Below are 13,752 nucleotides of genomic sequence, written 5' to 3' on the forward strand. Positions count from 1 at the left end.
AAAACTCACAAAAAACTCAAAAGAAAATTTGAACCGGCGAACATTTTCTTGTTTGTTTCTTTCCCCCTTTTTTCGATTTACACACAAAGTTACGCGAAAAGGCAATTATCTTTATTAATGCAACGCATTTTATTCAGACACTTCCTTCCCCTTTTTTCTTATGTCACGTCAAAATACCGTAGGAAAGAAAAGAAAAAACCTACCCCCAAAAATTTGAACTTTTCGAATCAAATTTTTTGGAAACTTTTTTTTTTTAATTTCCCTCCCTCCCCCCCCCCCCCCCCCAAAAAAAAATGGTGGCCATGAGTCCAACAGGTTCGGGACACCCTGTTGTTTTTTTTTTGTAGATTTGGTTAATGCACGTGACAACCCTCTCCCGGAAAGAAGAAGAAGAAAAAACAAAATCGAAAAAGAAAATCCGCCCACAAACACACAAACACACAGGGAGCCGCTGGATGGATGGATGGACTAACGTCGAGTTGTTGATCCTTCCCAACTTTTCTCTCTCTCCCGGCCATTCCCCCGTGAAAGAAAAAAGAAGGGGAGCAGAACACGTTCTCTCACTCTGTAGACTAGAAGAGGAAGGGTAAATGGATGGATGGATGGATATCGATTGTAACGGTGGTGGTGGCGGCAGCCTGGGCTCCTGCTCCAACAACAACAACAACGTCCAATTTCACGCGTAGCCAATCAGACAGACACGAGAGAGAAGTCTGTGCTGGCAACTAGTTTCCATGGCAACCCGACTGGACTAACTGGACATTTCCAACAAGGAAGAGAAATCATTGGGAGCCAATCCCCAAATCGAATTTCACCAGAGGAGAATGAAGAAGAAGAAGAAGAGAAAAGACCCTTAACATTTCCCCTGGCGGTCATTTAAGGAAAAGAAAGAGAAGAAAAATCAGGATCGATCCTATTGGTGCGCAGTTTCTCTGAATGAGAAGAAGGAGGGACTTTTTGTGCGACGTGATGACGATAACAAGCTGCCCCCTCCCCCTCCTCCGATCCTGATGCTTGAGCTAAATATGGAAAATAGGAGCTGGAGGGAGGGGGAACGGCCAATCAACTTTGCTCATTTTCGACCAGAAATTTAATGAAGTCGAGGGAAATCACGAGACGGACTGATAAAGCCGGATTTATGCACTCCATTCCATCTCCCCTCCTCTTGAACAACAAAAATTAAAACTGGAAACGTTCCAAAAAAGAAGAAGAAGAAAAATAAAAGGGACAAACGTGGAAATCCTTAACGAGGAGAAGAAGAAAAAGACGATTAGGGTCGATTAAATTAAAATGTGGTACTCACATGATTTGAAATTTTGCCATTCAAATCTCCAGGTGAGTTTGACATATATCCAAACTTCGAATTTTTGTATGCGCTGTAAAACAAAAAGATGTTTGCCATGTTCGATCCAGTTACATGGCTTTCAATTTCACCGTTGTGCAAATGCACGTGGCAATCTGAAATTCTTGCCAATATGGTTCCGGATATCCCAACTTCTTGTACTACATGGATGTCGTATTCCAAACCAGTTTTCACCTTCAGATAGTTAAGTATTTTCCTAGAAATGAAAATTTCGTTATAGTAGTAAGACAGTGATGTTAGGTTATTGTTGTAGATCTGACCACTAGAGGTCGTACGGTCAAGGCAGACCCCTCAGATGCAGAGCCTGAATACAAGCAGTCTTCTACACACACTTGATGTTGTAACAGTTATTAAATTCAAATTTCTTTACCTTTCATTTTTATGATTGCTTCTTTTAGTGTTTGATACAGAGAATTGGGAATGTGTTCGTTACTGGAACTACGGGAGACTAGAACAACGAAAAAAGTTGGCCTAGTAGATCTAATTTTCTTCAGTTTTTGGAGTGTCCAGATAGTGGACAGTGCTTTGATTGGCGGTGTTCCTTTATCTTTTTCGCGTGTACAATTATGGCAAATGAAGCTCTTTATGCCAAGGTTCCTGGTTCCGCCTAGATGTCCTAGGTGTTGACAATTCACACCGGATGGTTCTTGTAGAATTTTGACATTGGGCATAACTCCTCCTTCAGTATTACAGAATCCACTACTCTTAATAGGCGCCACTGAGATCGTCGCATCTTTACCTGTCACTTTAATATAAACGAGGAACTTTTTTAGAATTGGTTGGGGGCTGTGTGTGACTCAGGTACAGGTGGTCGCAAGTGGTAAATACACAATAGATGAAGAAGAAGGTCGTCACTTTAATATAAACGAGGAACTTTTTAGATTTGGTTGGGGGCTGTGTGTGACTCAGGTACAGGTGGTCGCAGGTGGTAAATAGTTAAATACACAATAGATGAAGAAGAAGGGTCATAAACTTTTTCATCCGTCACCCAAACGGAAGTGGCCGAGTTGAACCGTTCCTTACAAGAGCTTGCATTTCAAATAATATCTGTGCCAAATACAGTTTCGATATATTAGTATTAGTTGGTCATAGTATTGATGTATTAGTACCAATAACTATAATCCTTCCACCAAATTTTCTTTTGCTTTCGATGCAATTTGAATTTGCGCCACGAATGCTGCGTTGCCATTTACGGCAAAGTGAAAAAAATCAGCCGTCGGGCTACAAATCGCAGTCTGATTACATGAAAGCCCCAGATTTTCATGTCAGATTTTATGTAACTTAATTCTATTTGATATTCTCTAAATTTTAAGCTTATTTCTAGATTTTATTCTTATGGGGTAAATTTCCACAAAAATCGATCAGTTTTCCGATTGTTGATCCCTTCCCCCACCCAAACGCCCCATCGCCCATCGTCAAGACAAAGTTTTTTTTACTTGACTTTGTGGTGCCTTTCATTTTAAGAACCTAAAAAAAGTTATTCTTATGGGGTAAATCTGTGTCATTGTGGCTCCCGGACTATAACTGATACAGTTATTGACAAAACTCAACCAAATTTCATGCCAAATTACTAGGCATGTATCTAAATAACATACTAAAAAAGTTTAATTTTATTAAAATCTACTATTTTTCCCCTTACTGTCCCTCTTGACCCAGTGTCCCGGCCTACTCTTGTCTCCCCTAAGTCCACATTGAATCTCGCATTGAAAAAAAAACTAAATATCACTTTAACTTACAGCAAGATTGCAGCTTTTTAAAAAACTAAACCCGGATTAGATTATGAAATTCCCTTAATTCAAGTTCAACACAATGGGTTAATTTAAGCATTGGTTTCAGACTGCAGCAGCCACATTCGTGACGGCAGTAACGGACTTCAGATAAGTGGTGCTGTTTAAGCACACACTGATTAGGTATTTTGATTTTAAATGAACCTTAATGAAATGGCTATTTTTAGATGTATTAAAATGTATTTTTTATTATTATTATTTCCCTAACTTTTATAGGTCATATCTCTTTTGATTTTTTTTTTTACTCAAACCCTGCTGACGCAGGTAGGTGACAATATTTTTGAACCACGCGCCTTGTGGTTTCTCGTTTTACTCACTAGATGGCTTCTGGGTTGTTGAACCTCGCGCGTCGAGGTTTCTTAATTAGTCGCTAGATGGCCTTGTATTTATCGTTGAATTTTGAATGACTCAGCATTTTATTGACTGGTGTATTTGTATAATCAATTAGTTAAAATGGAATAATTACAAAAACCGAAAGCAGTTTGTTCGAATCTTGAGGACCGATCTACAACAGCAAAGAATCGGAAAAATAAGTTCATAATAAACACACAAATGCTACTCATATATGCATAAAAATCATGTGTACCGTCTTTCTTCAGTTGCGTAGCAGTAATACTAGAAATTACTTGATTCAATCACTATGGAAGAAACTAATGAACAAAGCAAGGAAATTTCATAGAGAAAAGAAAATAGCAACCAAAACCTTATACAATAATTCATGTTTAATACAAAAAGACACAAGACGAATTCACAGATGGGCCAGCTCATGAAAAGATTCACATTTATGGGTTGTGAGATAAGACAAAAATTCGACGGAACCAGAAACAGTAAAAAAAAAATATGCGTATTCAGCGACGTCTTTTGGACAGACCAGAAAGAAAAGTTAATTTACAAAAATAAAAACGCCGATGCAAACAAATATTGTAGTAGAGTGCTTGGTACCACGTTCACCTTCTTTTTATCCTGATTTTTAATTTCATGCTTGAAATCAATTTGGCACTCAAATAATATTTTCTAAAAGACGCCATAAGCAAAAGTACAAATGAGTTGTGGTTGATTTTGAATAATCAATTAAAAATGGTAATACGAAGACTTTTCAAAAAAGAAAAAGGCAAAGTGCAAAACACTGAACAGTAATTTTTTTGCTTTTTTTCAAATTGTGAACACGATGATAATACTGAAGAGTTTAGAAAACCTTGGCTTGTCTGTAACAGGATCGTCAATCTGTATGCTGAGGTGCGTACCGATTAAATTGAAAAATATAATGACAGACTAGCGAAATTCGAGAGGTGATGGTCAACTTTGTAAGTTTCCCATTCGATGTCTGCCCTGAATATGATGAGAAACAATCTGTCGCTCAACTTGTTATTTTTGCTTTCAACTATCAAGTCGTTGCTCAGTCTATTTTGCACGCTGAGCAAACAGCGCAACAACGTTGTTGAACATTCTTATTTGGCGCTGCGGACAGTGTGTGTCATGAAGTCGGTGCCGGTGGTTGCCGAACTGGCGTCCATTAGTCTTGTTGAGGAGGCCGGACCCACTTCGACTGTAATGGAAGCGCGTCCGGGGATAGTGTTTGCGAAGCCGTCTTCTTCTTCCTCATCTTCCTCGTCGTTGGATGCGGCAGCGGTCGATGTGTTATTACTGGTCGAACGTTGGGCTCGCCAGGCTTTAAAATCCAGTGGCTCGTAATTTTCTGTTGAGGAAGCGTCGTTGTTATCCTCGTTATCGGTTCCGCTTGAATGATGGCCACCACCGTCAGCGCTGGTCTCGTGCTGCTGCTGCTTGATCACCACTAAACTACTGCCACCGGCCGGATTGCGGCAATAATACTCTTCTGAAGGTATAGCTGGCGCTTTCATGCTGCAACTACTAAGCTCCTCATCCGGAGCTTCCATCTTGACACGTTTTGCTCCTAGGACCAACGACCCATCGTGCATCTGGTGTTGGTGATGATGGAAGCCGGATGAACGATCCAGTGGACTTTGTGATGAAGAAGACTGGCTTCTGTGTAGAAAACTCATGTTGCTCTCTGCCAAAGCAGCCTGCAAGGAATTAGTTAAGTAATTAATAACAACTCTTTCATGTTACAAATTGCAATATTTTGCATTTCCAAAATATACCTGTAAACTGGCGTTGAGAGCTTCACCAAAAAGCGTCGGACTGGGCGTCATGCTGGGACTTTTCGATTGAACACCCCTGCGAAAAAGGCACGATTAAAATCGATTGATTCTTTCGAACGCAATGGCTGGGATAAAAAGTTGTCGGTGGGTGAAAAAAGAGGACAAAGATCCAAACAGAGAACAGAAAGCAGACCAAGCCAGATGGAAGCATGATAAGGTGGAAGAGACTACTACTAAAATGTCACCAAACAACGTTGTTTCGACAAGCATGCCAGTAAATAAATATGAACAGTGCAGGTTTTTGCGGGAAATCAGATTATCAGAATGATAAAGGGCCGCTATATAGTATCTTGAAAAAACAATTCGAATAATCTAGGCCATAGAAACCTTTTTCCATACAGGGAAATGGTCCTTGATCCCATTATTATTATTTTTTTTTTGCAAGATACTAACTGAAGTCTCTATAGCAAAATGAATGTAAAAACTCAAAGCAAGCAAACGGTACAAAGCGGATTTTAATCGGAATCTTAAGCAGGGAAACTGAAAATGTGGCATTGTAATATTGCTGTTCGGATTGGTTTAAAAAAAGAAGCGTAATACGACCAAAAACACGCAAAAATTCTTAGCTATTTTATAAATTGTGTTTCGTAAATATCTAAACAACGTTCATTCACGCCTATTACGTGCCTAATGCCAACCATGTATAGACTGGCTCTTGCACATCAATCAACAATCACCACCGCCAAATCGGCACTTTTTCTTCTCAGAGTAGTACCAACATCAAGATCTATTCTATTCGACACAATTGGTCACAACGGGTATGCATCAAGACGCTGGCCAAACGAAAGAAGCGCACGAAATTCTGACCACTGACACCAGTTAATATTATTATATAGATGTCGTAAAGAGGACTTGGACTAATGAATCCCACTCAGGGGACTACAGTTTTGCAGCTTTTGTACCCATCGTCTTGGGACCATTCGATCTTCAACTGGACTAACGATCAAGTATAGAACGAGCTATAATCATATATCTAGCAAAACTTGAACAACAGATTCATATTCGCTGAATCCAGAGAAGAGTGGTGCATTGACGATGGATGGTGCTACAATTGACGACTGGAGGGTTTGTTTGTTTTTTTTTTTGTTTGTTTCTGTTTGAACACTTCGCTTACTGGGTCGCGATTTTGTCGCGATGAGCGCAAGGAGAGCGGATGGCCACATTCTTGCCGTCAGTTAAGATCAGGGGTCGTGCAGATTCGGCTCCGTCAGTGCTGTGATCTCGGATGGTTGACGACGACGCTGGTGGTTGCAGAGAATGCGGGGAAGTTGGACGATTTAGATTAAGCTGAAGTTGGTGGTGCTGGACGGCGGCGGCGGCCGCAGCAGCTGCTGCTGCAGGGATTTCAAATTTGCGCGGCCGGCCGCGCGCCAAGTGTCGACGTCGGACGAATTCGGCATCGTCGACCATCCAGTATGAACCAAAGTCGTCTTCGTATCGAACGAAGCATTTATGCAGCGAGAGATTGGTGCGGATGGCGTTCTTCGTTCCGAAAAGAGACAAAACAGAACGGTACCTCGACAAATTGTTCGTTGATTGTTTGACCCGTTATAAAATGATATTTTATCTGAGTGCCTGTCCTTTGGTACCGCTATAATGACCAATTGTAACAAAATTTCCCCTAATTATTTCTGACTGTAACGGTAAATGTAAATCGATTTTAAAAAAGTAACTCTTATGTAATCAAATCATCTTTACAGCCGTGAAGAATCGATGCTGTAACGACAAGATGAAATTCCGGAAGCAACAGGGAAACGAAATGGAGTGGTGTTGTCCTTTTCCTTTTTTTTCCATGAACTTATAGTCATCGACCACTGGGCATCCGACCAACTGACAACCGTCCAGTTGGAGGAAGACAATAAGGCAATAAAGCAGCAAAGAGCAAATACAAATCCATCTGAGAGGAGCAGCAACTCCATTCCGATTGTAATATATCCGAAATAATGGGCGACTTGGCCCAATCGACTGTGACATTCATGTACACGCGCGCTCTATGTTATTTTGTACACGTTTGCAGAACACACTCGGTCACATATGCCCAGTTGCTCTGAATGTTATGTCCCGACAAAAGAACCAGACATCCATAGAAATTCATTTTGGCCGTAAGCCATTCGTTACAATCGCCTTTTCCATCGCTATTAAAAACCACCGATTCTAAATGTCATTTGCGAGAATATCTCCCCGTAAAGAAAATATTAAACATATCTTAGTTAGTAGAGCTTTGATTCACTTATTTCCGAGCGCTTTGTGAACAGTCCGTTAAAACGTGACCAAGAATGAAATGGATCCAGTTGGCATACTCAGACTCTGTGCGGTTATGCAGATGTTGATATCAGGCAAGTGCCGGTCAGGGACATGACAAGCTTAACGAAGCATATACGACCGAGGAATTTAAAAACAACACGGCCGGAAATATAGAGCTTAAGGTGTACATATATAGCTACGCAATGTGGTGACTGGTGAGTTATTAGAAAAAAAATGTTTAACAAATAAGTAAGAGCGAAAGAGAATAACAGTCTGATAGCCAATAAAATTGTTATGAAAAACAATGAAACATTCAAGTGATTGTGTGAAGTAATAGGCGAAAATGTGCAATGTGTTTTAGGTGGTAACTGGAAATGAAAAAATAGAGAAAGCCCGCAAATATATAGAAAATGGGAGAATCCAAACGGAAAACCGTCAATATAATTGAAATCGTAGAGACCATATGTAGATAGTCAACCGTTTGATTTTTATTGGAAAGGAGAGGAAAGAGGGTCTCGAAAGAAGTCAAGAGTGAGAGAGACTAAGAGAGATTATATTAGGTTTGTATGGTCGTACCCCGAAGTGGACCTTTGAGGTCGGCGCTTGTGGAACTCCACCTCGTCGACGGTCCAGACGGCTCCTTTGACGTTCTCCACTCGCATGAAACACTTGTGCAGCGACAGATTGTGACGCACTGCGTTCTATTATAGGGTTTGTACGGGCTAGTTCAGGGTTCTTTTTCTTTCGTTTTGGGGCACTCCTATACACCTCTTATTCTATTTAACTTTAATAATATAAACTATACCCATCCAATATAAATTAGCTCATGACCCACCCGTTTTAACAATTTTGTAACAAGCGATCCCAAGGATGACCATATAAATTCTAGAAAATCAAATGGAAAACAAAAGTAACCAAAAATTGACGTACCTTCCAAGTTGCGGCGTTGTGACGAAAGTAGCAAAACGTGTTCTGGAACCAGGTGTAAATCTCGTTGAGCGTCAGCTGTCTTTCTGGGGACTCAATAATGGCCTATATACAAAGATCATTCATTATTTTCAAAATGGAACATTGTTTCTAGCCATTCATTTACAATAATATTTTAAAAGAATACTAACCTGACGGATGAGAGAGGCGTAAGTAAATGGTGGACGGGTATCCGTGGTCCGGTACCACTCCCGATTGCGTTGCAATTCTGTTCATTTAATAAGAATCAAAATCATAACAGTTTATATTAAAGGCTTGTGATAAATTGGAGCACAAACATTGGTCTACGTAAAGTATGTTAGTATAGGAAACTGAAAGATTAAAAGAATGAAGAAATAACTGAAGATCTAAAACCGATCCCGTAAAACCCTCGAAACACAAGTTATATCAATATATACCTTGATGAACATCCAGACCAGTTCTGTCAAGCAGATAAGGCAGTCCTTTATGTTGTCAAGCACCGTGAAGAATTCAACACCAAAGAGTGAAAGACAGCCGGAGTATTAGGGAAAGAGACCGGCCACCGAAAATTGAAAAGACAGAAAGAAGACGAAACAGCAGGAGCGGCAGGATCGAATCAAAATATCAAAGAGAGAGAAAAAAAAACAAGGTGTTAATTAAATAGTTGTCAGTATAAATGGTTGAAACAGATTAAATAGGCTAATATAGTCTTAGCGTAGCAAATGTGTGTGTGAATTATAGAGAAAAGTTAAAAGCAACATCAAATCTGTCAACTATAACAGAAAAGAGTTCAGAATATAGACAGCGAGTGATGGTACCTTCGGAAATATCCATTGCCGAGCGTTCAGTGACGCTCCGTTTGCGTAAGCGGATATCTTCGACGGCGCCTGTACAGGACACAGCGATAAGCAAACACAGACATTCAGCCGATGCGGACCAATAGAGACGCGAACGAGGACAGGACACGGACATTATTTTTGCCAATCATGTATAGAAGACGTACAAAAAGTATATGAGTAAAATCATGACGATGGCACGGCGCACGTCGACGACGGACAACTTACCGGAATTGGACCCTAAATTGGGTTTCTCCGACAGCCTTCGGCGCTGGGACTGGGACTGACTTTGCTGGCTCATGGACCCGTGATGTTGGGTCGAAGGAGTCGGCGGATGGAGCAACAGGTGATGGTGGGAAGAGGCTGTCACCGGATTCATCACTCCGCGCATCGTGGCCGATACCAGGGCGGCCAGCGACGGGGACATCCTGTGATGTTGGAGCGCGTTCATCGAGTCACCGGACGAGTTGACTGGAAGCTGTGGGCCGCGCATGGCGGAGCCGTTGCTCTTCACGGGTGACTGCTTAGCCGGAAGGGTTGATTGTTGTTGTTGTTGCTGCTGCTGCTGCTGCTGTTGACGGGCTCGGTTGAGGTGATCCATCATGGATTGAAGTCGATCGCGTTCCTTCTGCAGCTGGAGCTCCAGCTGAGCCACCACCTGCATCTGAACGCGGGTTTGAGCCGTTGAGCGATCATCCAGCACGTGCTCACGATTCAAATGCCTTGAAAAATAAATGAACATCATAAACATCGGATTGAAACGAATAATCAATTCAAATTTGAATTACTCTATAAAGGTGGAGACGTCGTCGCAAGGGGATTCGCATCCGGGCCAGCGACACACTCCAAAAAGGAATAGCGGATGAGATGATGAGGAAGAATTCGACAGAGGAGTCGACGACGAGGAGGAGATCCGCTGCTGGTCGCCGTTCTTGACGCCGTTCGATCCGGAAGGGTTGAAGACACCACCGACGCCGTGATGGTGATCGATCAAATTGTCGTTCATGTCACCCGAACCGGAAGTCGTCTGCTGGTAGTGCGAGTGAGGTGACGAGTAGACGCCGCTGTTGTTCAGGTGGCCGTTGCTGGTAGCGATTTTACCGGAATCGGCAGAGGATCGAATGGGACTGATGGAAGCCGGCGAGTCACAGGCGGTGACTTGAACCGTGGGCAGGCCGGATGCCGAAACGTTGACATTCAATCCGCCGGGTAATGGCGTCGAAGAGTCTTTGTTATTCCAGACGGAAGTCGGTTTGCTGCTGGCCATTTCTGCCGTAGTTTCTTCGCCTTAAAAAATTCAAAATTCAAATTTCAAAGTCTTTCACGATATCAACGACATGTGATAATGTGACGCTAACCAGTTGAAGTGGGTGGAGATGTGAGTAAATTCTGTTGCTGTTGAACGGATCCGAGCACAAAGTGCTGATGAGTCAACTGGATCTGATGTATGATCTGCTGCTGTTGTCCAGCTAACGTCTGGGCCAGTTCGTTGTTCTTCCTCCGTTCGGCGGCGCTGACGCCCGCTCCGCTCCTCTGTTGCATCAGCTGAGTTTGCTGGAACAAGTTGAGCTGGAGCTGCTCCTGCAGTTGAGTCAGCAGCGTCTCCAACTGTTTACGACCGAGGTCCGCCAGTTTTTCTTGCTGTTGCTTCTGGTACAGCAACATACTCTGTAACTTGGGTGAGAAATACACAAACATTTAGTCCACTGACGCGGTCGATAACTTTTGTTGCATTTAATACTAAATACCTGAGGATGAATCAGCTGGTCACGCAGCAACTGCTGGACGTGTTGCTGGAGTGCGAGACCTTGCGGTGTCATGAGCAACGGGTGAGCTCGGATCGCTGCTGCCGCCGCTGCCAAAGGATCAGCTGGATCGGCTTCCGACGAAATCGGCTGATCGCTTTTCTTACTGTGAAGAGACGAAAGCAAAGAGGCCGGTTCCCAGTGGATCACGGGCGGGCTGCTACTTTTGCTGCTGTCGCTACTGTCGCTGCCGCTGCTGCAACCTGTACTACTACTTCCGCCGGTGCTGAGAATCGGCAAGTTTTCCGGTTCGCGAATGGGAGAACTGCCGTCCAACTTCGTTACGGGTGAAAGCGATCCTTTTGAAATAGCCTAAACGGATAGACGAAAACGGAAATGAGCATTTAAATTCAGTTGTACAAAGTTAGCGAATGCTAATAATGCTTAACAAAGAGAGAACATTTAGCATTTAATAGACAATTGGGATCAGCTAATTATGCGAAACTCATATTTAACGCCATTGACTTTTGCTTTATTCTCACTTCCTATGACCTTTATAGTCCTAATAATTGCAAAGTCTATTTTAAGATATAAATTGGTAACAAAAAAAGAAGAAATAGTTTTGACTTCGGCTACTTATTTCCAGCATTTTACGGATTCGATCAACTTGATGCCGCACTTAGAATCTAAATTTATCCAGTTCATTGATATAGCACAAAAGGTTGGTGACTATACTCGGCCTCGTTTGCGTATGTGTGTGTGTGTGTAGGCTTTACACAGAAGCCAAGTTGGGCCGTTTTCCGACTGTTTGAATTAGCAATTCTTCCAGTCGAATGAAAAGCCGACGTCTGAAACACTTGCCGGCCCCCGACGACGACGAGACCCATCCGGGCAAAGGGTTCGGTTTTCAATCGAGTTTCACAAAGTTTTGCCTTCAGAATGAGAAGCAGGCCTCCTTCCGGCCGCCGAGACTTTGCCAGAAGGAGCCAGGGTGAGACTGCTGATTGCTCCGCAGTTTATTAACGACCTCCCCTATCTCATCGTCTGACCTTACCAAGTCCCGTCTCGGCTATACAAGAATTGAATGCAACTTTCAAAAAAAAAAAGCAGCACGAACATCAAGCAGACCCGTTTGTGCACAGAATATAACGGGGAATCATCATTATATCAAATGTTAAAATTACAGCGGCAAATGTATAGCCATCAAAAGTAGAATTGAAATTCAAGACGTCATCGATTGCAAGGTGATCGATACATCTGAAATATGTTGTCGACATTTCTGCAGCACAACTCGTTGATATATGTATTCATTCACGCTCCTGTTCCATCAGCGTGATTATATGAGCGACCACTCGAGTAACGAGCCGTGAGGGCCCGCCGAGAGCTCTAAATCAAGACAACCTATAATGTACACTTGCGGTATGTCGTCGCCCACTTGAAACGTGCGCGACGACCAAGGAACGACGACGACGACGACGACGTCGATTGTCTTTATAGAATTTGTATATTTTCCGGGCTGGCTGTGTGCTGTGTGTGATGAACTCGATATAAACAACGAGACGGCACGTTGCTGTGTCCGTGTGCTGGCGCGTGAAAACCGTCGAACAAAACCTCTCGTCAACTCGGGAGACACACTTGACCGAGAGCGTCTCTCTCTCTCTCGCCATCGTTCAATGACGTTGACACAATGCATCTTTTCTCCATTTGGGAGCCCTCGACAGATCCGTCACAACAAGATTTTTCTCCCGGTGTGGGTTTTTGTTTTTATTTTATTTTATTATTTTGTTTTGTTCGGTGGGCGGCGGGCGAGAAGTATGGAGGAGGATGGTACTTGTGATTATTGTCTCCTTGCTGACAAATGAAATATAGGGTGAATAACAACAAAAGGAAAAAAAATAATACAAGCAGCAAAACACATCAGCCCCTATCGCTCCGCGGCTCGAAAGGAGAGAAGACGCTTCACAATGTTTTTTCTGCCAACACATCGCGATTGTTTCACGCGCTTTTCTATATAATATTAGACAATGGACGAACTATTGTCTTCCTTTTTTCTTTTCTTTTTTAAAACAACGAGTCAGTCAAAAAAGGAATTTCGTTCGATAATAGCAAACGGATGAGAGAGTTACGCTCGGGAGGATCGTTCAGCGTTATATTTATATATAAAAGACCCGTTTTGCTTGGGGTTTGTCATTCTCTTGGCGATGATTTTGAAATTTCTTTTCCATCGGTGCGGGGGCAAACAACTTGACGGACAATGCCGAGGCTGGTAATTGACATCCATTTGAGGTGCGGCGACGAGTATTTGCTACAACATTGGATCGGTTAAACTTATGGAAGGCCTTTAGATGTCATTGTAACTTTTGTCGCCATAGAAAGTGGCACAAACTCATTGAAGGTTTTTTTCGGCCCAGTGAAAGCGCTTGCACAACCCATATAGGCGAAAGGAGAATAAAGAAGATAGATTTGTTGATCTTGATTTGCAGCGGGCGTGAAAAAAAAACAAATGTTCGTGTCCACACAAAACGTATGCAGCTTTTTTATTTGTTTACTCGTCCAGCTCTGGGAAATTTTGATTTATTCGTATAAGAGAGGATACATCCACTCTGAAGAGATAGTATTTACTGAATGTATAAAGGTCTGTATACA

General features: G+C 42.4%; 1 protein-coding gene across 11 annotated transcripts in view; it reads right to left on the reverse strand.

Annotated features, from left to right (window-relative positions):
* Positions 1-3,564: 3,564 nt before the first annotated feature.
* Positions 3,565-13,752, reverse strand: part of LOC124206178 (forkhead box protein P1-like) — a 51,490-nt gene continuing 41,302 nt past the window's right edge. For 3 of the 11 annotated variants that reach the window (XM_046603871.1, XM_046603870.1, XM_046603868.1), the window contains exons 3-13: positions 11,110-11,478; positions 10,720-11,035; positions 10,150-10,648; positions 9,590-10,083; positions 9,344-9,412; positions 8,963-9,007; positions 8,696-8,772; positions 8,508-8,609; positions 6,448-6,815; positions 5,274-5,349; positions 3,565-5,195 (exon numbers count right to left, since the gene is read on the reverse strand). In XM_046603871.1, coding sequence (XP_046459827.1) covers positions 4,599-5,195; positions 5,274-5,349; positions 6,448-6,815; positions 8,508-8,609; positions 8,696-8,772; positions 8,963-9,007; positions 9,344-9,412; positions 9,590-10,083; positions 10,150-10,648; positions 10,720-11,035; positions 11,110-11,478 — 3,012 coding nt within the window. In that variant the 3' untranslated portion in view covers positions 3,565-4,598. Of the gene's footprint in view, positions 5,196-5,273; positions 5,350-6,447; positions 6,816-8,153; positions 8,279-8,507; positions 8,610-8,695; positions 8,773-8,962; positions 9,008-9,343; positions 9,413-9,589; positions 10,084-10,149; positions 10,649-10,719; positions 11,036-11,109; positions 11,479-13,752 lie in introns of all 11 variants that reach the window. The other 8 variants (XM_046603876.1, XM_046603869.1, XM_046603873.1 and 5 more) reach the window with 8 other exon arrangements.

The sequence above is a fragment of the Daphnia pulex genome, chromosome 10 (assembly GCF_021134715.1).
Source record: "Daphnia pulex isolate KAP4 chromosome 10, ASM2113471v1".
Classification (NCBI taxonomy): Eukaryota; Metazoa; Arthropoda; class Branchiopoda; order Diplostraca; family Daphniidae; genus Daphnia; species Daphnia pulex.